The 25,324-nt window shown below is 36.8% G+C and overlaps 3 protein-coding genes, 1 long non-coding RNA gene and 1 pseudogene across 4 annotated transcripts; 2 read left to right on the top strand and 3 right to left on the bottom strand.

Moving 5' to 3' along the window:
• Positions 1 to 5,324: 5,324 nt before the first annotated feature.
• LOC121268811 (calcium-binding protein KRP1-like) lies at positions 5,325 to 6,289 on the top strand. The gene has a single exon (XM_041173075.1). The coding sequence runs from the start codon at positions 5,586 to 5,588 to the stop codon at positions 5,943 to 5,945; it is 360 nt and encodes a 119-aa protein (XP_041029009.1). The 5' UTR covers positions 5,325 to 5,585; the 3' UTR covers positions 5,946 to 6,289.
• A 4,625-nt stretch (positions 6,290 to 10,914) lies between these two features.
• On the top strand, positions 10,915 to 12,349 carry LOC121234159 (annotated as a pseudogene).
• A 74-nt stretch (positions 12,350 to 12,423) lies between these two features.
• Positions 12,424 to 12,830, bottom strand: LOC121234161. Its single transcript, XR_005934335.1, has 2 exons — positions 12,702 to 12,830; positions 12,424 to 12,665 (listed from the first exon to the last, which is right to left on the bottom strand). It is a non-coding gene; the product is annotated as an uncharacterized LOC121234161 (long non-coding RNA).
• Positions 12,831 to 13,535: 705 nt separating this feature from the next.
• LOC121234160 (universal stress protein PHOS32-like) lies at positions 13,536 to 17,843 on the bottom strand. The gene is made up of 3 exons (XM_041129985.1): positions 16,988 to 17,843; positions 13,996 to 14,035; positions 13,536 to 13,831 (listed from the first exon to the last, which is right to left on the bottom strand). The coding sequence occupies exons 1-2, from the start codon at positions 17,718 to 17,720 to the stop codon at positions 14,028 to 14,030; spliced, it is 741 nt and encodes a 246-aa protein (XP_040985919.1). The 5' UTR covers positions 17,721 to 17,843; the 3' UTR covers positions 13,536 to 13,831; positions 13,996 to 14,027.
• A 2,794-nt stretch (positions 17,844 to 20,637) lies between these two features.
• On the bottom strand, positions 20,638 to 22,339 carry LOC121235582. Its single transcript, XM_041131924.1, has 3 exons — positions 21,512 to 22,339; positions 21,105 to 21,302; positions 20,638 to 20,859 (listed from the first exon to the last, which is right to left on the bottom strand). Exons 1-3 carry the CDS (start codon positions 22,112 to 22,114, stop codon positions 20,638 to 20,640), a joined length of 1,023 nt encoding a protein of 340 aa, XP_040987858.1. The 5' UTR covers positions 22,115 to 22,339.
• Between the last annotated feature and the right edge of the window lie 2,985 nt (positions 22,340 to 25,324).

Raw genomic sequence — 25,324 nt, 5'->3', positions numbered from 1 at the left:
AGACGACGAAGACCACCAGGTCACCATCTCTAGACTCTTAACATTAATATGGCCGGTGGTATATTTAATTTATGGTTTCTTCATCGAGTCAATTAAATGATATTAATTAAAATTAGAATAACAAATTAATGGATAATTATATATATTGATGGAGTGAAGATTATTTTAATAAAACTATGAAAAAAAAATACCTTCGAATCATGACTTTTTGGTTTTTGATAAATGCTAAAAATCGGGTACCGATCTAGAATTAACTACATCAATGCGTGATAATATATGTTTCTGATTTGGATATATACTATATGAGTAACACTACATATCCCGAATGTGTGTCTCGAAAGCACATTTTATTTTTTTATTTTTCTTTTCTTTTTTTTTTGTGTATTTTTTTAATCATCATAAATATTTTAAAAAAAAAAATAAAAAATCCATAACATCATTCAAAAACACTTTTTTAATCATTAAATAAAAAAAAAAATTGGGATACACTTTCGAGACACATTCATGGTGGATTTAGCATTTTTGATACTATATAGTTGGGTCTTAATTAATAATTAATTGATCCATGTGTTATTCGGTTCGAGTGTATGATGTAGTAGAAGGGCCCCAACTCTATGCGAAACTGTATATAGGCTTCACTCTCTTTAAATAAAAAATATATAATAATAATAATAATAATTCTTCCATATATCAAGTTTGGATAAAAAGTACTCTCAACTCATCATTATAATTTTTATAAATTTTTATATAAAATACAATAAATAATTCAAATTTTTCAAATTTTAAAATAATAATAATATTAAAAGATAATATTTTAACAATATTTTATTTAATTTTATACCAATACTAAATATATAAATTCCTATAAAAAAAATTACCTAAAAAAAGTATAAAAATTTTATTGTTTATTAATAGGATCTATTTTTTTACAAAAAAAAAAAAACTTGTATAAAATTTATTTATTTTCGACTTATAACTGACATTATTGTAATATATCGATCCAACAATATATATATATATATAGTACGTACTGTCCAATGAAACATGCATTATCAAATCAAGAATTTTTAAATATTACTGTCATATAATTGAAATAGAGAAGTCTGGTCTTCTTTCTGAAGCTTCGTACCTAAGTACGATTCATTTCAATTTTTTATACTATGTTTAATGTTTAGATAAATTCCGTACACGATTAATTATATATATATATATATATAATTCCCTCCATACATGTTGAACATGATCCGGCAGGACCAATGGTACGAACCACTTTTTTTTCCCGGTCTATCGAAGGCTCCCAAAGTTTATGGGCCAAGGAAGGAAGAAATAGTCATGTCAGATACTATCGTAAGAAATTTGATTTGAGTCCTCGATCGGATAAGAGAGAACAATCCCGGACCATGATAGCGATACGGCATACCCGGCCAACTCACCATCGATCTCTACCTTTATCTCAGTACTCAAGTATATTTTGATCTTTACATTAATTGTTTGTACTCGTCACCTATTTATAAATCAATGTCTTTATCAAATAATATAGATTAATGGCATTAAAAATCGGTCTCACACTTGCATCAACAAGTTCAAATTTCGGAATTTCAAACTTATTGTTGGGATAACATTTCAAGAAAAAAAAAATGACATCTCAATTTTATTAGTAAATCTTCATTTATGAAAAAAAATACTTTATACAATAGATATCTTAAAAACTAAACTCCAACAAAAAGAAAAAATCATTAAAAAGCTAAGTGATAAGATCAGTGACGAGGCAAGGGGGGCTAGGGGGCCATGGTCCCCAAGACTCAATAATTTTTTTTCCTGAATCTTGTTTTATTTAAGAAAATTAAATTAAAATATAATATCCATTTAGATTATTTATTTTTTAAATTTTGAAATTATTTGGGTAAAACATATTTAACAGAAACTCCTACCTTCACTGGATAGCTACCTACGTGGTATATAGTTGCACCAATTAAAAACTTTTTAAATATATGTTACTGCTTATATACATTATTTAATGAAATACAAAACTTAGTTCATAGTAATTTACATATATTAGTACCTATTTTATATAATTTCGCTCTATAGTCGTTTCTATAGTTCAACCTCACATTTTGATTGCAATATATGAAAAGCTTAGATATAAAATTATTAATATTCATGAAAAATTACAAATTTTAGATTTATTTTCTTCTTTTTTATTGTTTACGCTTTTTTTTATCACTTCATTAAAGGTTTTTTTTAAAAGATGTCAATTTAACTATTTATTCCAAATTTAAAAATATTCGGTCCCTATAAATTTATAGCCGGCCTTAACTCTCAATTGATCTGCTCTCCAAAAAATTGTAACTTCAATCAGGACTCAACCAAAATATTTCAAGCTTGACACATGGTAAAATTGTATTCATAAAAACTTAAAACCTAATTATTATAAGGGCCACTATAAAAATAAAAAGAAAATGCTTAGTACATCCAAGAAGTGTACCAGAAAGTAGGGCTGGGCTCCGACTTTGACAGAGTTGGAGTGCTCGTTTTCGACCTCCGACTCCGACAAGAGTCGGAGCCAAATTGGAGCTCCGACTCCGACTCCGAATTGGAATCGGAGTCCGACTCCGATTGGAGGTCGGAGCTCCGACCTCCTATAGGAGCTCTGACATAAGATCGGAGCTCGATGTGCGCTCAGCGTGGCACTCGAGCGGAACTCTTTCAGAGAGATTTGCTCGACTTCCGCGCGACATGTCGATCGAGCCAATGTTCAATACAACGTGTGGTCGACTTGCGCTCGACACCTCGCTCGAGCGCAAGTGTACAGTAAAAAAAAATTCGGAGTCAGAATCGGAGCTTCGACTCCGAATACATATTCGGAGCTACTCCAAATTCCGATGACTCCGACGAAGTCGAAATTTTTGAAATTTTGTACACCCCTACCAGAAAGTATACCCATCAGTATTTTTTTTAAAAGTATTTGTATGTATTTTGTAATATTTTTTTAAAAAAAACTAATCGGTACATTAATGTTCTAGACGTTTATTCGTCGATGTACCTAGCAGGACCCACCAAAAAAAATAAAAAAGGCGATTAAATCATTATAAAATTGATCTCCTCTTCTATAAAATAAATGAAATGCTTCCGATTTCCCGAGATTTGACGGATTCCAGAAATTCTTTCCTTATCATGCAGAAGAAGTTAGTTCAGTGTCGATGAGACCGTACGAAAAATCGCATCGAATACCTACTACCTTGATCATCTCTGCTCGGAAATATTTAATAATCCTTTTCAGTTTTCAGCCCTGGTGGAGGTGGAGAAGTACGGAACTTTATCTATATTGTTGTTTAGCGGGGGAAAAAAATGCAAAAAAGTGAAAAGAATAGTTGTACCAATTTCAAGACGTTGTTCATTTTAATATATTTATTTTCTCTCTCAGGGCCCATGGAAATGGTCTATTTCCTTATACGGGCAAACGTTAGAACAATCAAGGAACTCATGTTTGGAACACAAACAGGCAATTGCATGCATGGCTCATCAGAGACGCCCGGCCATGAATGTGATGAAAAACATGAACAGAAACTTTTACGTACCTTTTCTTTAGTAATTTAGGCCCTGATTTTGGTGCCCAGAAGATCAATATATTCTCCGCAACTAATCATAGGTTTAGCAGGAATTTAAGGATTTTAAAAGGCAAATTAGCTGCGACTGTTTGTGGGACTGACTAGAGAATTTAGAAGGCAGCGAGGCCAAAGCATGTCGTACTTTAATTAAGGAAGGAAGGATAAAGGAAGCTGCACTGAAACTTCCTTTTGTCTGAACGCGCGATACAGCTAAAGTGATCACCGATCGAGCAGTTTACCTCAAAGTATATAGGTCACTATCAGCTCATTTCGTCCTTTTAAATTTGATTGTTTAAAAAGAAAAAGAAAATGAAAATGAGGACATATTCAGAATATAATGGATGCTGCAAATGAGGACACATTCAGAAAAGAACGGATGCTTCAACTCAGAAAACACAAAGAAATATTAGGCCGAGGAATTATAAAAAGGAAAAAAAATATATATATATATATAATATATTAATGCATTAACTTGCTTGATATCAGGCTAATTTACATTCCTTTCATCTTGCAGACTATCGAAGTTTAATATGGCAATAATTAGCTTATAATATATTATCTTTGAAGTGGAATTCATATCAGTCGATGCCCAAAAATAATATTAATTTCCTATATATATATATATATAAATGTCTGAAATATTTCAAGTTTGAGATACAAAAATGGGAACTATATCCTCAGGTTTAGGGAGTACTAACAAAAGTATATTTCAGTCTTGTGGATATACAACAATAACTAACATTAATCCAAATTTTCATATATACAGAAATGGGAATTAAGAACTCTATATCCAAAATGGAAGGACACTGATCATACGTACATCAAAGGACGCTGCCAGGCCATACGAAAATGGCCGATCGATCAGATCACCTAGCTACCAACTTTTTGATCATCGCATGCATTCTGACTTCCAAACTTCTCGGCACATACAAATTTAAGGAGCATATGCCGGCCTGCAAAATTTCTTTTGGGCTAAACGTTAATTAATTAATTCATCAGTGCGCAATATTTGTGGGGTATTTAATGAACATATTATAACATCAACGCCAAATAATTTTATGCATGTGTCGGAGTGTTATACTTTTGGCAATATCAACGAAGTCTTGCGCAATATGGATTTTTATAATTAACTGGGCAGGCTAGGGAAAAACTAGATGAGAGACAGAAGCAATCCATGCAAGTTAGAAGATTTAATCCAAGAAAATGTTGGGTTTTTGTTCTGGATTTTCTTGTTTCTTGTAATAAATGAAATCTGGACCACAAAAACATATATATCATGCCTAAGCACCAGAATTGCCATGCATGTTATGATCTATCATACATATATATATATATATATATATATGTATGTATGCTGGTCATTTGCACAAACGTACTGATCATCTGCGTGTCAAGTGAAATATTTAACCAGTGGTTTTAGTTGGAGCTAGCTAGCTTTATGTTATCCATCTAGACCCAATCCAGTACATGTAATTATAACATATATATATACATGCATGGTAAATAATCCTTACCATTTAATTCATGATAATTTAGACGCGTAATTATCTCATGATTATATATGATCTCCTGGCCTTTAATTAATTTGTCTTATACATACTGTTGGTGTTTGTTTGATGACTTAGACGGCCAAGATCCGGTAATTATCTTCTAATTAATCCAAAGGTTGTTAAAAAAAAAAAAAAAATAGAGGGTTATGTGTATGAGATCGATCCTTACATATAGACGATGCAGCTTCCAGGAAGGAGAAGCTGATCTTCACAGATCCTGAAATATTTGTTGGCTCCTTGAACCCTTCCGCTTTCCACGAACGTCGCCTCCCTCACTTTCCTCCCTTTGCTTATATAAGATACTTCTCGCTCCCTCAGTTTCCATCACTCCTATTCACAACCTTATTACGAGCAGCTAGCTATCAAAACCTCCAGCTCCTCCTTTCCACGTTCGTACAGATTTACGTACAATCTAGCTACAGATCAGATGGCACAATATTTGGCGCTAGATAATACGGTCGACTTCGAGGACTACTTCCCGTCCATGATTTCACGGCTGGGAGCAGAAGGGTTTATAGGGGAGCTCTGCAACGGGTTTCGTTTGCTGATGGATTGCGAAAAGGGGCTCATCACGTTCGAGAGCTTGAAGAGGAACAGTTCTCTGCTAGGATTGCATGACATGGGGGATGACGAGCTTGTTTGCATGCTGCTGGAAGGTGATCTTGACGGAGATGGGGCGCTGAGCCAGATGGAGTTTTGCATTCTCATGTTTAGGTTGAGCCCTGGCTTGTTGGATGGAACTAAAAGATGGGTGGAAGATTTTGATGTAGTAACTGAACGAAGCTAGCTAAGACTTGTTTAATTGTTTTCGTATCAAATAATTCTCTCATTCATCCAGAGAAAATAAAAACAAAATCCACACCCACCACCACCACCACACACCCCCCCCCCCCCTCCACAAAAGGGTTTAAATAATTTCATGCATGTTTTCTTTCTTATTTATTCAATTGAGTTTTTATTTTTTCTGGATGAGTTCAGTGTTTATTAGGAATAATGAGATCATGATCATGGTAAGCATATGGTCACGGTGTTTGTGAAGTCAAACTTGCGGATTTGGTTTAAAGCTTTCTCACCAAAATCAATACAACTACTACGTCTCATGCAGGCCCTGAGAGGTACTAATTATTTCAATCTATTATCTATAATTGTCGACATGCTAGCTAGCTTTTGGTGCTGCGTCGAGCTGGAAAATTAAATTGGATTGATAATAAAACTACGTGGTGGTTCCATGAAATATCATCACCCAATTATTAATTAAACCATTAATTGTGTGATTTAAAACACGCATTACCTGTTAAGAAAATGTAAGTAAATGCTGTTATTTAATCAACATGCATGCATGATTGAGATGCCAAATTAGCCAGTCTGTCTGTCTACATATATTTACGGCTTTGCAAAACTGGAGCTAGGCATGCTCTTTGGCATTTGCAGGAGTAGTACTGTAAGAGAATGCATGTAAAGGAAGTAAATGCAGTACCTTTTTCCTTTCTAATTTGATCATGCGACTCTTTGAAGTTCTCATTTAAGCCTAATATTGTGCAATTTATTCTCTCTAACTTGGGATATAATATATGTGAATATAGATATATACTTTCTAATTCAAAATTGAATAGACTGTCGCCACATTTTCTGTTTGTGTGTTTATCGCCAAGCTGGATCAACTGATTAAACGGGATTGAACTGAATTAGGCACATCTCTCTCTCTCTCTCTCTCTCTCTCTCTCTTAGTGGTGGTTGGTGGTGTTTCAATTTTAGGTTCCTTTTTGGTTGGGATTGGAATATCCCTGAAAACCAGATAGATAAAAACGCTTCTACATATGATCGTTGGCAGCATGCATGCAATCAATTAGCAAAAGGTAACAGACAAACTCATATCATCTTTCTCTTTTTGGGTGAGGCCGGGCTTGTTCGTGACCTTTTGCCTTTCACTAATTTTTCATTCTTTAATTGGTCAATGTGCCCATTAAATGAATAGATAAAACAATTTGGATTAATTGCTCAATATGGATGTAAATGTAATTAGTAGGGAAACATGGATTATATAAGCATACGCACGCGCATTCCCCACACACACACACATATATTAATGTATCTTTTAATTCATGATCTGATTCAAAGACTACTTCTAATTATACATCTTTGATTCGTAATGAATTATCTCATATATATATAGGCCGATGCTTATTAATTTTCATCACATAGCAAGTCATGTCATGTACGTTCGAAATAGTACTTACCATGCATGCCGCATGGTTCATGATTTTGGCTTGGTTTCCATAAAGTCTAATTTTAATAATAATCTTATTTCTTGCTCCTTTAAAACACCTTTTGCATGCATGCTTGAATCACTGAACTTGTACTCATGATTGAACCAGCACCAAATTATATTACCAATTCAAACAAGCATAAGTACTTTTGTCCAATTTCAATTAATGCGGCCAATAGTTATAACCAGTAGAAGTACCACCCGGCAATGTATAATAATAATATGTGAATCATATATATATATATATATATAGAGAGAGAGAGAGAGAGAGAGAGAGAGAGAGAGAGAACACGCAAATATTAGGTTGGAATGTTTGGAATTAGTTTCTGTGCATGAAAATATATTCTTAGAAATAAATAAATGAATATGCTTATAAGTACTGATCTAGATCACTCCAATTACGGTACTGTTCTTATTACCCATATTCTTTACTTTTTTTTTTGGGACAGAAGAAGAATTAAGATAAAAAAAAATTCCTACCTGAGGACAAGTATCATTTTGTAAGCATTTAAGATGGTGGTGATTTCGAAAATGAAAGCTGGACAGAAACAGATCGACGACGCGTCATCTCTTTTAACACCTCAGTAGGCCTACCTATATAGCGAGTTTGATCGATGACTTAAATAATATTTATAAGTCTACCAAAATTTATTAAAGAAATATATAATTACATAAAATAAGTCTTATAATATTTATTTAGTATTCAGCATGAACGTTGTCCTACGGTCAGAAATAAATAGAAAATCAGTCTTCTTCCCTTTCGAGAACCCTCTCACTTACTCAAAAAAAAAAAAAAAAAACCTTCAAATTTGAGTTTCACCACTTGATCCTCCTTCTTCCTCTCCTTCTCTCATTTATCATTTTTTCTCCTTCTTCTCCCTCTCCTTCTCTCCTTTCTTAGTTTATTGTACTTCTTTTTTTAAGGTCGAAAAAATTAGATCTACAATTTTTCGATAATTCTCGAGAGACGCACAGCACAAAAAGACTCTCAAGCCACAAATTGTTCAGAAGATAGTGGAGATTTTACTGAAATCACCGCATGCAATCCTCACGCACCACTCACAATTGCGTGCGGTCCTCAGGCACCACACACTCCGGATCATTGGAATTACCAGTATTTCAAATCTGATTTTGTGGCTGAAAAAAGACAAGCTTGTTACCTTCACGTACCATCAAAGTCTACCATAGTTTGACCAAACTATAATACATCATTTTTTCGTTCTTGTTTTTCTTATTGTATAGTAAAAATAAAAAAAATGAGTTAATTTCTTGGATGGTTTGTCTATAGAGGTTGAGTCTTCATTTTCTATGAATGGTGGGGTTAAATCTCTGTTCAGACAGAATGTTATCTTTTAAACCTTTTTCTGTAGAGAGTATTAGCAACAGTGAAGTCTAGATCAGTCTAATAGTGTATTGGTAAATCTCTAAATGTTTAATATGAGGATATTCCCGTATGTATCTGGTCATGGATATAAATTTCTCTTAATGAAAAAATGAATGATGACATTTTCCTTAAAAAAAAAAGAAGAAAAGAAAAACAAATCTTATAATACTATCTCCCGTATTAGACCATAAGAAGTGATCTCAACAAATTGATGTTAATACGATATATTATGAAAAAAAAAAAAGGAATTATATGCTACTCTAAATTTCATCAAATTTTTTTTTCCTAATTAGATGGGCCGGGGGTGCGTCCAGTCACACAGGCTAATGGCCCAGTGAAAACAATGATGTATGGAATTAGAAGATTAGAAAGCCCACACGTACTAAAAACCAGTGCACGCTTCCAACATCATTTCTCTATCCTAATAACAATCATTAGCTGTTTTATTTTATCTCATATTGTCATTATAAATTTTTTAAATTTTTATATAAAATATAATAAAAAATTTAATTTCTTTAAATTTTAATTTAACTTTTTAAAATTTTAATATAATAATAATATTATAATAATATTTATTTCAACTTCATCTTTTATCTAAAACTACCTTATCAATTCAAACCAGCTAAGATTTGCAAATGCGATTTTATCGAAGCAGACAAGGAGACTCAAGTGGACCATGACCATATATATATATATATATAAGCATCATTAGATGATCCGAACAACATGAGATCAAATCGTGGGCATCCAAAAGATCAAGCTCTCCTTTATATATAGTCTTCATTACATATTTTCATAAAGATTGTAAGGGCTTTTGCCTCATCTTCTTTTTCTTAAATAATTGGACATGATCATGATCTCCTGTTATCCAAAAATTGTAAAAAAACAAAAGTTCATTGTTTATAGATATGTATGGACTAGGAGTATGAAATGTTTTACCCTTCCCAAAGCAAATTAAAAAAAAAAAAAAAAGTTAAAAATACAGCAAATGATCCACCACAGAAAACAAGGTCTTGTACCTTGGCCTATAAAAAAAAAGTAATTAAAATAATTGAAAGCTATCTTATCTTATTAAATGGACAGACGTGTGGGCTCTCTCTCTCTCTCTCTCTCTGCTTTATAGAATTTGGACGCTCTTAAGACAGAACAATGCACCTACCCTCCCCCTCTCCTTTTCTGTCACCATGCAAAGAACCTCCTTATTTCTCATCCACACATACCTCTCTCCCGCATATTCCAACGTTTGTGGCTCATACTCTTGGCACCTCTCCCTCCCATTACACCATGTCATCGCCTTATATTTTTTTAATACTAATTAATCCTATCCCACGTCGGACGATTACATCTAACTTTTTTTAGTATTATTTATTAGATTTAATTATTAACTCATAAACCATTTTTTTTTCATGTGATTAGAAATAATAATAAAAAAATATATATATTTTTATTTGAGAAATATTATTATTAATTTAAAATATTTTCACCTTTAAGCACATGCCTACCCCATAATACCTTTGGGACCCATAGAGTTTTCAAAATGTAGTTATATCCTTTAAACAGATTGGATAAAGTGAAAGAAGATGAGGTAGAATTGTTTTGACGCCGAAAGCCGAAGCATGGATAAACGTAAACGTGGGTCCCATCTTTTAGGACTTCCAGATGCTTAACGAAACCCAGGTGGGTGTCACGTGGTCACGGGACCCTTTGTGGATCGCAACAGTCCACGTAGGAAAGATTGCAATCACTATCCCCCACACAGAGCTGACACCTCATCACTCAATCCTGGAGGGAAAAAATATATATATATATATATCTTGGAGAGGAATCCAAGTAAATGCACCTCACTCACGCAATGTCTTGTTACATGACTTCTTGACACGTGTCGTTATTACAGCCGCTGAGTCTTGTAATGGCAAAGTGGGGCGGGGGAGTACACATTTGCTTGCACAGTTCTTCAGTGTATTCGCCAATTCTTATTCGCCACGCAATGATTCTGGTGACGTGGCTGTATTCCATCTTACTGTGATGTGATCTTTTGTGCGTAGCGAATACAGCAAATATATGACTTTGTACGGTGGAGTAGTAGTTTTGAAGAAGCAACAACTTCGGAGGGGAGCAGGTAAAGATATTTATTTTTCACTTCAACCTGTCAAATGACTCATCTACCCCACCCTTTACTCCGGAATCGGCGTAGAAAATATCATAATTAATATTAAAAAACCAAACCGAGGGTTCTTTCCATATATCCCTGCAACTTGCACTTTCCTCTCTCCATTATTTCCTGCCGGCAGAGGAGAAAAGGGTACTCGGAGCGAAAAGATAGTGTGAGAGATGAAAGAGTGCGAGCTGTGTGGGAAACCTGCGAGCATGTATTGCGAGTCGGACCAGGCGAGTTTATGCTGGGACTGCGACGAGAAGGTTCACTGCGCCAACTTTCTGGTGGCGAGGCACTCCAGGAGCCTGCTCTGCCATATCTGCCAGTCTGTGACTCCGTGGAAAGCCGAGGGCCCAAGCTTACCCCTACTGTGTCTGTCTGCGTGGGTTGTTCCGATAACAACATCAGATCAATATGCGATGCAGAGAGTGAAGTGGAACCAGTAAACGATGATGATGATGATGATGATGATGATGAGAATGGTGATGATGATGGAGACGATAGTTATGGTGAGGATCCGGATGCGGATGACGAAGGAGAGAATCAGGTGGTTCCTTGGGCTTGTGCTTCTTCACCGCCACCTCCTCCGGCGGCTAGTTCTTCTAGTGATGAGGGGGACGGAGAGGAATCATCAACAGCTATTTCGGCTCTGAAGCGAGTGCGAGAGAATGCGGATGTTGATTCAGATGTAAGTGTTTTGACTTTCCCCGACTTTACTTGCAAAAGAACATTCCCCATTTTGAGTCATGTTTTCTTAATCAATGTATTAGGCCGAATCAATTGCCAGAAACCTGAGGGGAGAACTGAAGATTTCGTTTTCTGAAACCAATAGATCATTAAAATAGAAGGTGCTAGGTTTTCATCCAAGTTTTCATTTTGTTCTGAAACCAATAAATCAGTGGTTCTAGGTTTTCAGTCAAGTTTCCGTTTTTTTTTTTAACCACGCATTTTCTCACCGACCAAACGTGATTGTCCCAATTTGTGGTTCCGGCAAGATATTTTTAACGGTTAGATTTTTAGCGAGTGCAGGATGCGACCGGGTGCTCCTCTCTTCCCGGGGCCTCTAGAGCAGTGTTAGCCCATGAGGAAGCGAGCGGTTTGGGCTCAATGAGGGCACTGAAACGGCGCAGAATCTCCGAAGCGAACCAAACAGAGAGAGCTCAAGAAGAGTCGAGATCGACGGCGATCATTAGCTCGCTCAGGAGATTCCAAAACGATAGAATCATCGACGGGGAAGATGCGACTGCTACGGTTCTCGGGATTTGCAAGCTGAGCAGAGAACAGTAGCCTTGAATATGGGAACTTTGTTTCTTTCCTTGTCTTGTTTTGATTATCTTACTAACTGCTTATCATCCATAATCATACGTACGAGGTAGTTTTTCCCTTAAATCAAATCTATGATATTCTTATCATTCGATCATAAACATAACCCTCTTTTTCTTTCTTTTTTTTGTTTTTGCAAAGTATTGGGATTTTTTGGGGGGTTGTGAATTTATCTCGCGTATTTTACATTAAAAAATATTGTGAAACTTAAATGTAAGAATGATGGATAATCGGTGTCAAGTGCATGGAAATGATTTGTCCTTTTCCCGAATTGAAAAATGTTAATAATCGTGGCATGCAAAGGAATGATCATCAATTCGGAATTGAGGTAGATGCGTGATGCAGAGGAGCATACCAGTTGCTTAAGAGCCAAGAGAACCTTGATTCAAAAAAAAAAAGAGAGAGCCAACAGAACCTGGGTTTGAACTTTGCAGTTTGCAGTACTCCCATTAGCTCGTCAACTATGGGCATGTTAATATCATTACTTAAATGGTCATGTCATTCTTGATTTGAATGACTCGTACATTTGAGAAGCAACTTCAGAAAAATAAAAAATAAAAATTGTGGAAATGGATGCATGGGGATTGGCAGGTTGAAAGAGACACGAAAAGCCCACTTAACACCGTTGGATTGTGCGTATGTAATGTACACACATGAATAGACCTATAATATCTACGCAAAGTAATTTATACAAGGTAAGTTACCCGTTTACTTGACAAAATTTTGACTCCGTAAAACAATTAAATTAAAAAGTTCAGCTTATATAAAAAAATTGACACATCAATATTGAAAATCATTTTTAAAGACTGAAAAATAATTATCAATCCTCATAGATGATATTATGAATGGCTAGTATTCGCATGCGTTAGCAAAAATGTTGAAGGTAGGATGAATTGTTCAGATTGGTTACTTAGCTTTTCCATTATGGTAAAGAGAATACAAGGATTCCATGCTCTTTTAGCTCTTCTGCCTTCCTAGTGGAACACCGCGAATTGTTCAACAAAACAAAAAGTGAAACCCATCAGTGGAGAATAAAGCAAGCAAGTATGCATTTGAGCGGTACCTCCATTCGCTCTTTTCCAAATAAACCCCATACAAAACAGCCTAGAACTTCAATCTGTCCCTTTAATCGAGGTTGCTACTTGCCTATCAGCGCATTAACCTATTCACCCAAATTTATTTAACCCAGCCAGAGCAGACGGACCAAAAGATAGTAAGAAGAAAATCATCACAATAGAGCACATCACAATTCAGTAATAACTCTTTTTAAAAAATAAAATAAAAACACATAAAAGCATCCAATAAATCTCAACCATACAGATATCATTCCCAATCCACCCAAAGTTCATACAGGAGAGAATCTTTTGACACGAGAGATAGAGAAAAAGCATTCTGCAATCCACCTTTTTTCAGCAAAGGCTTAGCAACAAAGAACATACATCAACTCTACAGCGCATCACCTGATCCTGGCCTCTGATCAGATTCCTTCAATGCTGTCTGCAACACAAATTTTAGTTGAGATATATAACCACAAGAGGCTGGCATCTGCAGGAAACTCACAACAAAACAGAAGGTTGTTATGTGTTATTTGGTGTCCGTATAAGTTTAACATCCATGGACAAAAGAAATTGAAATTACTAAAAGGGGCACGTTCATAAAGTATAATGAATTAAAGTACAATGATAGAAATTTCCAGCAACTATATCCACCTGCAAGAGGATCATGCCACTCCATTCTCCTGCTAAACATCTGCCACAAAATAAGCAACAGAGTTATGTTAGTTCGAGTGATAACAAGCTGGACTACTACTCCCATATTTCAACCATCTTAGTGCATCCGGTTCTAAGGTGTAATTTATATTGTATTAAAGAATCCAATACAATAGCAGATTTTCTTGGTCCCCAACTTACAAAGTCTTTTAATCCAAAAGCCTGCTGTACTCGGTTGCACTAAATCTCAGAACTCCCGCCATTCACAACAAAAAAAAAGGCTGACGTATTTTTTGTAGTGTCCAAATAAAATTTCATAGATTTATAACAAGACATATACCAGTAGGCAAATTGTCAAATATATCTGAAGGCAGGGACACATAATATATTAACTAGTATTGAAGAAAAATTTGAATTAATATCTCAATCCAATCCATTACGGCAATCATAACCCAATTTCATGCCGTAGTAATGAAAAGAAGCATACAATCTTTCTTTGGATAAAGTATGATCACAATGAAAGCTGATCTAAACTATATTGGGATAAACATTAGGCCTTGTTTGGATACAAGAAGTCTCTCAACCACAGTTTTAAATTTCGTACCGTACCGGCCGGTACGGCCGAAATTTTTCGTTTCGGCCGTCCGGCCGGTACAGGTACTATACCTGTTCCGTACCGGCCAAAATACCGGCCGTACCGGCCGGTACCGGTCATACCGGCTTAAATTTCGGCCTGTACCGGCCTATATTTCGGCCGGTACCGGCCGATATTTCGGCCTGTGTTTTTTTTTTTTTTTTTTTTTCGTTTTTTCAAACTACAAACTTATTTTTTAACCCTCAATTCAGACTAGACTATTTATAATTTATATATATATGTATTTGTATATAATTTATTTATATATAGACTATTATTTTAGAATATAATTTATATATATATTTATATATATAATTTATTTATAGATCGACTATCCCGAAATATTATCCCGAAACGCTACCCCGAAACGGTACCGGTACCGAAATATTTCGTTCCAGTGCCTTGACCGGTACGGTGTCCGGTACGGTATTCAAAACATTGCTCTCAACTCAACTCATCTCATTTATCTCATCTAATCATTATAGCTTTCTCAAACTTCCAAACAAAATACAATAAACAATTCAACTTTTTCAAAACCCGAAACAAAAATAATATTAAAGAATAATATTCTAACAATATTTTATTCAGCTTAAATTTCATCTCATCTCAACTCACTATCCAAACCTCCCCTAAGAATTCTCTAAATGTCCAGTTCACATTTTTCTTAGTAATCCATCATAATATTTGTTATTAGTTAAACAAGGATATAATTATAAAAAATATTAGGTTAAATGTCCTAATTAGAGCAGTGTTTCATACAGAACCAAGCAGCAGCAGCGGTAGCAGAAAATTAAACTTGATATTCTCTTCCCCAAATTAATGTGAACCCAGGGAGGAGGTGCTAAAAATCTTGTACAGTAGCTAAACCGAGAGCAACAGCTCATTTGTTTTCACAGATGAAATGAGATGAGATGAGTTGAGATTAAAGTTAAAAAGTTGAATAAAGTATTGATAGAATATATTTTTTAATATTATTTTTGTTTTGAGATTTAAAAAAGTTGAATTGTTTATTTTATTTTGTATTGGAAGTTGGGAAAGTTGTAATGATTAAATGAGATGAGATGAGATATTTTCTGAAAACAAACGAGGCCTAAGTGACGAGATTTCATAAACTAACAAACTAAACCCCAATCTTACTAATGATGCTAATAAACTATGCCTAAATGAAACATTGCCCATATTTCACAAGTCTGAGAGACGAAGCGTGCTGCAAATTGAATTATGGAAGCACAAGCAGCAAAGCAAACCACAAGGAAAAGTTACTGAGTGCACAAGGAATTCTGATGAGAAAGACATTTTTACTAAAACATATAAAAATAAATAAAGAAACAAATTCACCTACATAGCCCCTAGTTTATAAAGTAGATATTAAAAGTATTACATTCTCAACATCAAACAAAATAGTGATCATAACATGCACGATTCAGGATGTGTACTAAAAGCTTCATCCCAAGCATTTTAAACTGTACTACTCGAGTTTGTTAGTCTCGCCATATCTGCAAGCTTTGTGCCTATGTACACGATCCCTCTGAATGGATTACAGCAAAACTCTGTACCTCTTGTATCCATACATACAAATCTGCGTTCTTTGTCACTATTCATGAGGCATCAGAACTCCAACTTTTAATGTTCTTAAAAATCTAATCACAGGTAATGTAAGTAATAAATGCCGTTTGAACAATCCCGTTTGAACAAACCATTCCAGGTCAAACCAGACATACAACTGCACCTCCCCCACAAACTACATACTCCAACACACCTCCAATCGCCTGTTTAAAAGATATCCACCTCCAATGAAGGTGGCCATCCTTTTAAAATCCATGCATACTCCCGCATCATAACATCTTCTCACATCAAAATCGCAACAGTAAATTGAAAAGACATCTTAGAACCAATCATCTGCTTCCAAAAAGCATCAAAATTGGCTTTTGCCAAACGCCTGACGTAATTTTCTTGTTACTAATATTCCGGCAGGACACAAAATCATTCCCACTCCAAATGTCGTTCCTTTCCTTGCTATAATTTCCTCTAACAACTGTCAATGAGAGAAAATGCTTAAAACCATTCATTGAACTTTGTTATAGAGAGCCGATCCACGTTCAGTTCTCTGCCACAGTGCGGGGAAGTCACTCATTTCAGTCCCTATACAATCTAGTTATACCTCAAGCAACAAAACACACATCACTCATTAAGCCAAATTACCCACACAAAAAGCACAAGGCAAGTCCATAAACAATCACAAGTTTCACTCGATCAATTTACATTATACAATAATCAAATCCAAAAGTCAAAAAATTATTGTAAAATCTTTCATACTGTTAAGAGATAGAATAAAAAGAATGGAAGAACAAACCTAACCTTTCCGATCGTTCTTCTCCCCCTCCCCATCCTCTACCTTAGCGTCAACCACGGCTTGCACGCCACCATCGCCGTCGTCCGGATATCGCACGACGACGACGGGACAGACACAGTGGTGGACGCAGTAATCGCTGACGCTGCCGAGCTTACCGTCGCTGCCGCGTCGCGCCGCACCAAATCCCCTGCTCCCCATGATGACGGCGTTGAGGCCCAGCCTCTCGACCTCCAGACACAGCCTCTCCCTCATATCGTGGTCCTTCACGATGTGGATCTTGTACGGGATCTGCGCCTCACGCAACGGCCTTGCTAGATCCGCGGCTTTCGATGCCGTGAAAGCGTCGAAATCGTCCTCCAGCTTTTGCTCGGACGCTTTGGTGGCGGTGGTGGTGGGGGTGGTGGTGCCGTCCTCGTCAACAACTTCGGTGGAGGATATGGCGAGGTCGACAGAGCCCCAGTCAGCACCGAAGAGGATGGAGGTGGGGCTTACATGGAGGAGGATGACAGCGTCACCGGGGCGGATGTAGTGGTGGACGGCCCAACGGACAGCGTAGGCGGACTCATCGGAGAGATCGACGGCCACGCCGATCTTGCGGCGGGCCCCGGCGGTGGGGGTGGGAGTGGCCACTGACGCGGAGGGGTGGCGAGGGGAGGCAGGGTGGTGGATTTTGATGGATGGGAGCTGAGGGTCGGGGTCAAAGGAGGAGTCTTGCTGCTGCTGCTGTTGGGGATGCATTTGGTCAACACACGGAGGGATTGATCTGAACGGATTTTAGAGAGGAAGAGGTTTCTAGAGTGATGGATACCTACTTATGCGTAGCACCGAATGAGTGTGTGACCGACCGTGTGCGAGAGTAAGCTAAGTGCGTCGAAGGTACTCTTTAATTAATTAAAAAAGACTTTGTTTAGGGAAATATTGAATGGGCTTCTTCTGGACTTTGAGTACTTGGGCTCTCCGTATTTGGGGTGGGTTGTTAGTTCAACTTGTTGAGCAAATTTATTTCTTGATGTGCTAAGCATATTCATTAGATTAGTTTAAGGTTAAATCTAATGAGTATTTAATTATTAGAAAGTAAAATATATTTATAATAAATTAACTAAATTTTAAATATTTAGAATTTAGTTACAGTAATTTTTAAAAGTTTTTCAAAATTTGAAAGTTACTGTACATACATCAAATATATATTTTATTAATTATTTATCTTTCTCTTTATTTCTATCACATATTTTATCATAATTGATATATTAATTTGAGTTAGTGATATATTAATTTAATAAGAATATAATTATTAATTAATATATAATAGGTAGAATAGTAAAATATGATAAAATAAAATAAATTAATAATTAAAAAAATTAAATATTTTTGTAATTATTAGTTATTCATTACTATATAATGAATAAATGTATAATCTAATGTGAAGATTTGATGTAAATAACTAAAATCAAATTCATCTTATATTATTTTATTATTATATAATAAAAAAATAGCTATTTCAATGTGGAGATTTATGTGAATGAAATAGTCAAAAGTTAAATTTCTCTTACATTTATCAAAAAAATATCCTTTAACTTTGACTAATCCAATGAGAGTGCTCTATCATTATAATGACAGGGGATCTGATAATCTTGAGGCAGGTTTCATTATGTTTGGGGTTCTATTTTATTTTTTTAATTGCTAAAATTAGAGATTTGTTGGAGCAAAATGGGTGGTGACCAGACAGGACAGACGTGTTTGTGAGCAAAAGTTTGATACGAAATCAAAGATAATCATGATTCATCAAAGCATACGACAGAATTTCATGCCGATCGAATGTATATGCAGCTTGGGTTGGGTTGGGTTTCTATTTGAAGTGAGCTTTGCCATTCAGCTTCTTGACGAGGATCGACTTGATGAACCACCTCCGTTTTGAGACACAGCTCGTTCTTGAGCGATCATGTTCATGTCAATATAGACATGCCACACGTAGAAAGTTAATTTGAGAAAACAAATTGTTTGGCTTTACAAATCACGCATCATATTCCTGATAAGAAATTAAGAATGAGCTCCGGGCAGGCAGGCATGTCATGCGTAAGTACTCAGAATGAGGCTTTTCCAATAGGCTTTTCCCAGCACTACCCTCATTATATGTATAATGCAAGTCACTGCATACAACAAGAGCTTAACCCAAAAAAGGGAAGAGAAAAGGAAAAGCTGGGTTAAAAATAGATAGGATAGGGGTGATCACAAGGCAAACCAATCAGAATAAAAGCAGTTCGAAAAAGGCTTCCCACAACGTTACTTCTACTGAGACATGCACACAGTCACCACCTGCCTCTGTGGCTGTGCCTGCCTGCCTGGATATTATACTCATTACACATTTGTACTGCTAGCCCTGCTCTTGTTGTGGCCTGCCTGCTCGGAACTGCATGTACTCGATCAGCAGCCACCCCACCCACATATATTGCATTGATCCCAGGCACCTCAGTGTCGATCGATCGTTAAAAACACTGCTATATATATGTATATATGCCAGTACGTAATTGCTATCAGTATTGCTACCTTTTCTTGTCTCTCTCTCTCTCTCTCTCTCTCTCTCTCTCTCTCTCTCTCTCTCTCTTTTCACGCTTTTCAAAGCACTGCCAGTAGGGGTTGAGTTGCTGCCTGCTTGACTCCCATAAACAGAAAAGCAGAGATGCCTACCTTGTGTTTCAGCATATAAAGATGTAAACTAACTCTAGAACAGAAAAACCCATCCTACTTTGCTTTTTATATTTTGTAAAAAATAACAATTAATTAGACGAAGAAAGAGTTGCTAGGGTTTTGAGCTTCGTTTTTCTGCGCAAGGGTTTTGAGCTGCTTTGAAGTTGGCAGCAAAAGCTATACATTTAAATCTCGCCTGCATAAAAAGTGTTTCAGATAGAGCGTTTTGGTCTTTGTATATGTCAAACCCTAAATAAATGACCACATTCCCCAGGAAAAGAAAAAAAGGACGGAAAATAAGAAGATCTCGTGTTAAATTTTGATCGTCGATCGGTATTTTATAAAATCACTGTGATCCACAAGTTGGTGGGAAATGGGTTAATGAAATGGGATTTGAAACATGCAATGGCAAGTGTCACCTTACAACTAAAGAGAATATTGTGTACGTGTAGATATTTGAAATCATGATCTGATGCAAAAAAAAAAAAAAAAAAAGACTAACCAGATGCATCTGTATGGACATCGCAGATCGAAGATAAGATTGAGTACTACTCAGCAACTATTACCACTGATAACTTTTGAAAACATTTGGTGCAAGATCGATTTATTTTCTCAGCAATTTTTCCAATTCATTTACAGTACAAACTGCTTGTCTGTTTTGCAGCACGACTGAACGTACTTCTCCGTTCTTTAATATGCATGGGACATATATCTCATATATATATATATATATTCATTCATTTATAAAGAGAAAATGAATGGATAGATCGCAAATGTGAGTAGTAATATGGTAATTAAGATGAGAAAATCCAATAAAGATAGAAGAAATTAGAGAATTCCCAAGAATTAGAACTGCATTTGTTTACCAAAAAAAGGGAAACCAAAAGGCTGTGTTTGGGTTCTTTTTCACACGCTTAACACACTGATATTAACAACCAATTAAAGACAAAAATAGACCCCCCTTTGGGTTCTAATATGAAAGCTTGAGAGACAAATCAACAGAATTAGAAGTGGAACTGTAAGCAGCAGATGTAAGATAAGAAGCTTCACCATCCACAGCAACCGAAGCTTCTTCAAGCGCCTTGGAAGAAGTGCCTCTGCCATTTTTTCCAGGGAAAAACTCATATTCCATCAAAACGCTTCCGCGCCCCCTTGAATTTCCCTTCCTGTGAACAGCTACAACCTCTACACCCTACATACCCCATCAAAATATCCAATCAAAATATAATTCAGCGGCCAACGTACAAATTAATATCTTATAATTAAGAAGATCGATCAATTCTTAGTTCCTCATCAATTAATAATCAAGGGTTTGATCATTGAAATTTATTAATAAACAAGTATAGAGAAAATTATGGAAAACTTTCATATGTAAAATGTTTAGGGAACATTGAAATGAACATGTTGCGCTTAATTATTTTGGAGGGTTAAATCCACCTGATCATCAAGATTGCGACAGGAACGGCTTGGAGCTGTGCCACCAAAATTGCAGGTTTCTTCAGTGAGCTGGTTTGGGATGTTTTCCAGATTCGATCCCATAAAATCATGAGAGCTATCATTTTTCAGTGGAGAAATCTCAGAATAGTTTTCTCTCCCTCCATTAAACCCTATATTTCTCCCATTGAAGTACTTTTTCTGCAACCAAAAACTTCATTAGAAATAGAAAACAGCATCTTAAGGATTGAGATAACTAAAAACAGTGATATTTCATTCCTTTGCAGAGAAAAATGTTTGGAAATGAAAGGGGTATAACTGTATAAGGAAATCACCAACCCCTAAGACAACTACATGCCTTGAATTTGTTAATATGTAAATTATATATTGAAGAAAACATTAACCCCAACCTTGAAGCAGACATCACAGTGCTGAGGCCCATGGTGCATCTTTGGCATTGAAGAGAGCTCTTTCGAGGTCTCAAACACAGTCCCAACAAAAACTCTCGGATCCGGATCCCCAATCCCACCATACGCATCCATCCCAACCTGGTCACCCATCACTACCGCTCCCATTCCAGAAGACCCACCATAGTACAGCCCCCCAAAACCACCTCCATTTCCAACCCTCTGAACAACCAGACCCCCACAGCCATTAACAACCGGTGTAGGTGCGCAGTACAGTGGTGCCCCGAACTGCACCGGCACAGACCCAACCTGGTCGGTGCAAGGTAATATTGGAGTCTTGTACTGACGCTGAGGATCGAGATGGTTAAAGGACTGGACCTGGGGTATTTCTGTAATTTTTTTCCAGCGTTCTTGAAGCCTGAGGCGCTCAAGCTGGGCGACACCGAGTCCTCTCTGGGGTTGTTTTTTCTGGTTTGGTCCTCTGCTGGACTTTCTCCCTCGGGTTTTTCCAGCCTCGGGTTTGATTCCTTCGGTCCCGAACAGGGCTCCGGTGTTATCCTCGCTCGCGGTTTGGCCAGAGGCCATGAGAAGCAGTGGCGTAGCCATTGAAGAGTGGCTGTTTTGTGCAAAAGAGGCTAGAGAGAAAGTGCGAGTAGGGTACTTTAAACCGAGAATGGCAATGCTTTTTGAGTCAGGGAGTCTCTCTCTCGGGTTTATTATAAGATTGTTGGAGAAATATTATAAGGTGTGTTTTGAGTGGGTTTGGCCAAGAGAGAGCGAGGGTTTGCAGTGGCAAGGAGACACAGAGAGAGAGAGAGCGAAGAGAGGGAGAGAGGGGTGTGGCAGTGAAGGAAGCAGAACTACCTGTGTGAAATGCTAAAAGAGAGTGGCTCTAAATGTCTAGGTCCATGCTACAATATTGTGTCTGTATCTGTATTTTGTTGTCTAGTTAGTTGGTAACGTCGTTCATGTTGCTACTACTTCCATACCCATGATCTCCCTCTCCCTGTTTCTCGGATAGCTGTGTCCAAAATAGAACACAAGTTTGCCTCCAAAAAGTGATCAGATTGAGCTTGAACTTACCACCTTAGCTCTTCCCTGAAAATGAGAGTCCTAATCAACTTAATTTGTATCAATGCAAGGTGTATATATATATATATAGGTACCACTGTTTATTACCTTAGGTATTACATGAAATACAAACTCTTCGTATCAGTCAACTTCATACCAATAAAAAAAGTACTATTTATTATCATTTAACCATCATTCTTTCATCATCTTTTCTTTTCATTTAGTGTTTAAGTTGTGTTTTGTAGCCTAGACAACTCAGAGATTCCCTGTGCGACCTGCAAGATCCAAGGAGATAAAGGCTTTGGGTGGTGAGGGACACCTCCTATGCATAAATCAAAATTATCTCTATGTGGGAATGTAAAGAGAAAGTGTTCAAAGAGCTCTACCTGAGCTCGGGACGTGTTTATATACCAAGTCGTGGTGGTTCCCATCCATTGTTAGCGGATCTTGGAAGGGTGTACGGGATACTGCACTGGTGGTAGGTTTCCTCCTCTATCATGTCAGTCGTTGCCTTGCCACATTGTGCGTGGGTCACCAGTCTGTCCCTTGCGACAAATAAGGGGTGTAAGGCGTGTGCACTACCCATCCACGGAGGTGAGTGGACGTTTGGTTCTGTTGTTGCTTGTTGGTTTTCCAAACCATTTAATGCGACGTGCCTACTATCCGATGATGTAGGTTGTGGTTTGAGCGGGTGACGTGACCAGTCACCATATCTGAAGGGCCTCCTCAGGCCTTGCCCAATCCTCCTGCCTTCATTGATTTTGTACCGGGCTATCTAATGGTCAATTTGGGACCTGAGGGGGGTAACCCCACACGTCCCAAGCAGGGGGTAAATCTCCTTCTCATATAGTGTCAAGTAATTGATAGATAAATAAATAAGTTTCTAGTTATTTGATGACATGTCACGAATTGATCGATAAAAGGATAACTGTTGAAATGAATAATGAATAGCATTACTTTATCGGCCGACATGTGGTACTCCAATTTGTCGCGACCAAAAAAAGTTGAGAAAAAATGGCTTTGCGTTTAATTATATATATGCATACGACTTTAATAAGTTATTTGCACTCATTTCAATGGTCACAATTACCCTCTGATCATGGTTATGTTTGGGCTCATCTGGTGCTGGTATATATATATATATATATATATACACCTACATGATCATCGAGTGTAGTAAGTTTATTTAAATTATATGTAGTATAGAAAAGTACTGGACTAATTAATCTTTAAAGTGATCTAACTGTAAATTAAACATTAATTATTTAAACCAGCTTCTGGAATTAATCATGTGGAGTCAGATTTGGTCATGCATATGAAATCTGCTTATGGTGTAGGCGTGCATATGGAAACATCGATCAAAAAGCCGACCCATGTGGTTCTTTCTAGAATAAACACAACTAATATATATATATATATATATATATCTTGAACACCATGTGCCAAGTATGTGAAAATAAAGGAAAAGGAGTACGTACGATGCCTAAACATATATAGACAACTCAAAAAGTATGCGAATTATGAATTATCAAGATGTATTATTACAAGAAAAACGTTTATTTATGTTCAGTTATCTTATTAGGAAAATGATCATTTTTCATCAAAATAAATCATTCTCGTCGTAAATAATAGTTAGTATACAGGATGTCGAAGAATTAACAAGTAGTAGTTCCAACGTCTTTTGAGAATTAATTACCTGCTGCATTAAATTCATTCATGATCAGTTAATATCTTGAAATCCAAGCTTCACCCGTCATGCATCACGTAGACGGCTAGTCGTTAATAAATGAAGAAGATCAGGCATGCAATGAGAGGGAGCGAACCTAGCTAGCTAACCAAACAACAAAAAAGGTGTATAGTGTAGTAGCCATCGTTATCTTCTTTTCCAGCGTCGTTCCATACCCATCATGGTCCAAAAAAAAAAAATAATAATAATAATAATACACATCCCTTTATTTTGATCTCTCATCACGTAAAGAATAAATATCAGGAGTAGTACTACTTCTGTCTCGCACCTATATATATATATATATGTGTGTGTGTGTCGCTAGGTCTCTATATATTAATTATGATGTCTCAGTCCCAACACAAAACTAGGTCATTTAATTAAGCACAATCTTCATGATATCAATCTCACATTTAAGGCTACAGACATCACACCGGACATTAAGATAAACTGATCGATCTTCCGAATGCCAAAATCTAACATTTCCAGAACGACTATTGGTCCCGGCCGATTCCTCACTGCATGCCTGGGTGTGCTGTTCGAGTGAAACCGAGCGCACGATCGATCGAGCTTAGTATTTGCACGCAAACCATGCCGGCCTTTATGCCATGCATGCATACATCTCAGCCAAGCACGCAGGCGATCAGTTTGGAGTGGAGAGGGACGGGTTTTTCTTGCAAACCGCGTGACCCAACCAGAGGAAGGCTTGTCAAAACACGATTTGGGTGAGAGATCCAAAACGGCATGTAGGGCGTACGAACTCGCGCCGGCCTCTATGCCACGGGAATCGTGGTGATTTTGACCAATCACCAATAACCACGTCATAAAAAAGGGTCCACTTAACCTTCCACTAGACTTGCACCATTAATGAGAGAAATCAGACTCGAGGCGGTACTGAAGGCTGAGCTGATGAGCAAACTTCGTTATCAAATCCTACAAAAGTTGTTTCTCTTAAAGAATCTGAAAAAGATTATTGTCATGGGTCCCACTTGAGGTGGTCCCCTCTAGACAACGTGTCA

The sequence above is a fragment of the Juglans microcarpa x Juglans regia genome, chromosome 6D, assembly GCF_004785595.1.
Source record: "Juglans microcarpa x Juglans regia isolate MS1-56 chromosome 6D, Jm3101_v1.0, whole genome shotgun sequence".
In the NCBI taxonomy this organism is placed as follows: Eukaryota; Viridiplantae; Streptophyta; class Magnoliopsida; order Fagales; family Juglandaceae; genus Juglans; species Juglans microcarpa x Juglans regia.
This window is presented reverse-complemented; position numbering and strand designations above follow the sequence as displayed.

Coding starts and splice junctions, on each gene's coding strand:
- LOC121235582 (XM_041131924.1), bottom strand. CDS start 22,114: ATGGCTACGCCACTGCTTCTCATGGCCTCTGGCCAAACCGCGAGCGAG. Junction 21,303..21,511: donor ACTGTGATGTCTGCTTCAAG/GTTGGGGTTAAT, acceptor TTTTGGTTGCAG/AAAAAGTACTTCAATGGGAG. Junction 20,860..21,104: donor GTCGCAATCTTGATGATCAG/GTGGATTTAACC, acceptor TGGGGTATGTAG/GGTGTAGAGGTTGTAGCTGT.
- LOC121234160 (XM_041129985.1), bottom strand. CDS start 17,720: ATGCATCCCCAACAGCAGCAGCAGCAAGACTCCTCCTTTGACCCCGAC.
- LOC121268811 (XM_041173075.1), top strand. CDS start 5,586: ATGGCACAATATTTGGCGCTAGATAATACGGTCGACTTCGAGGACTAC.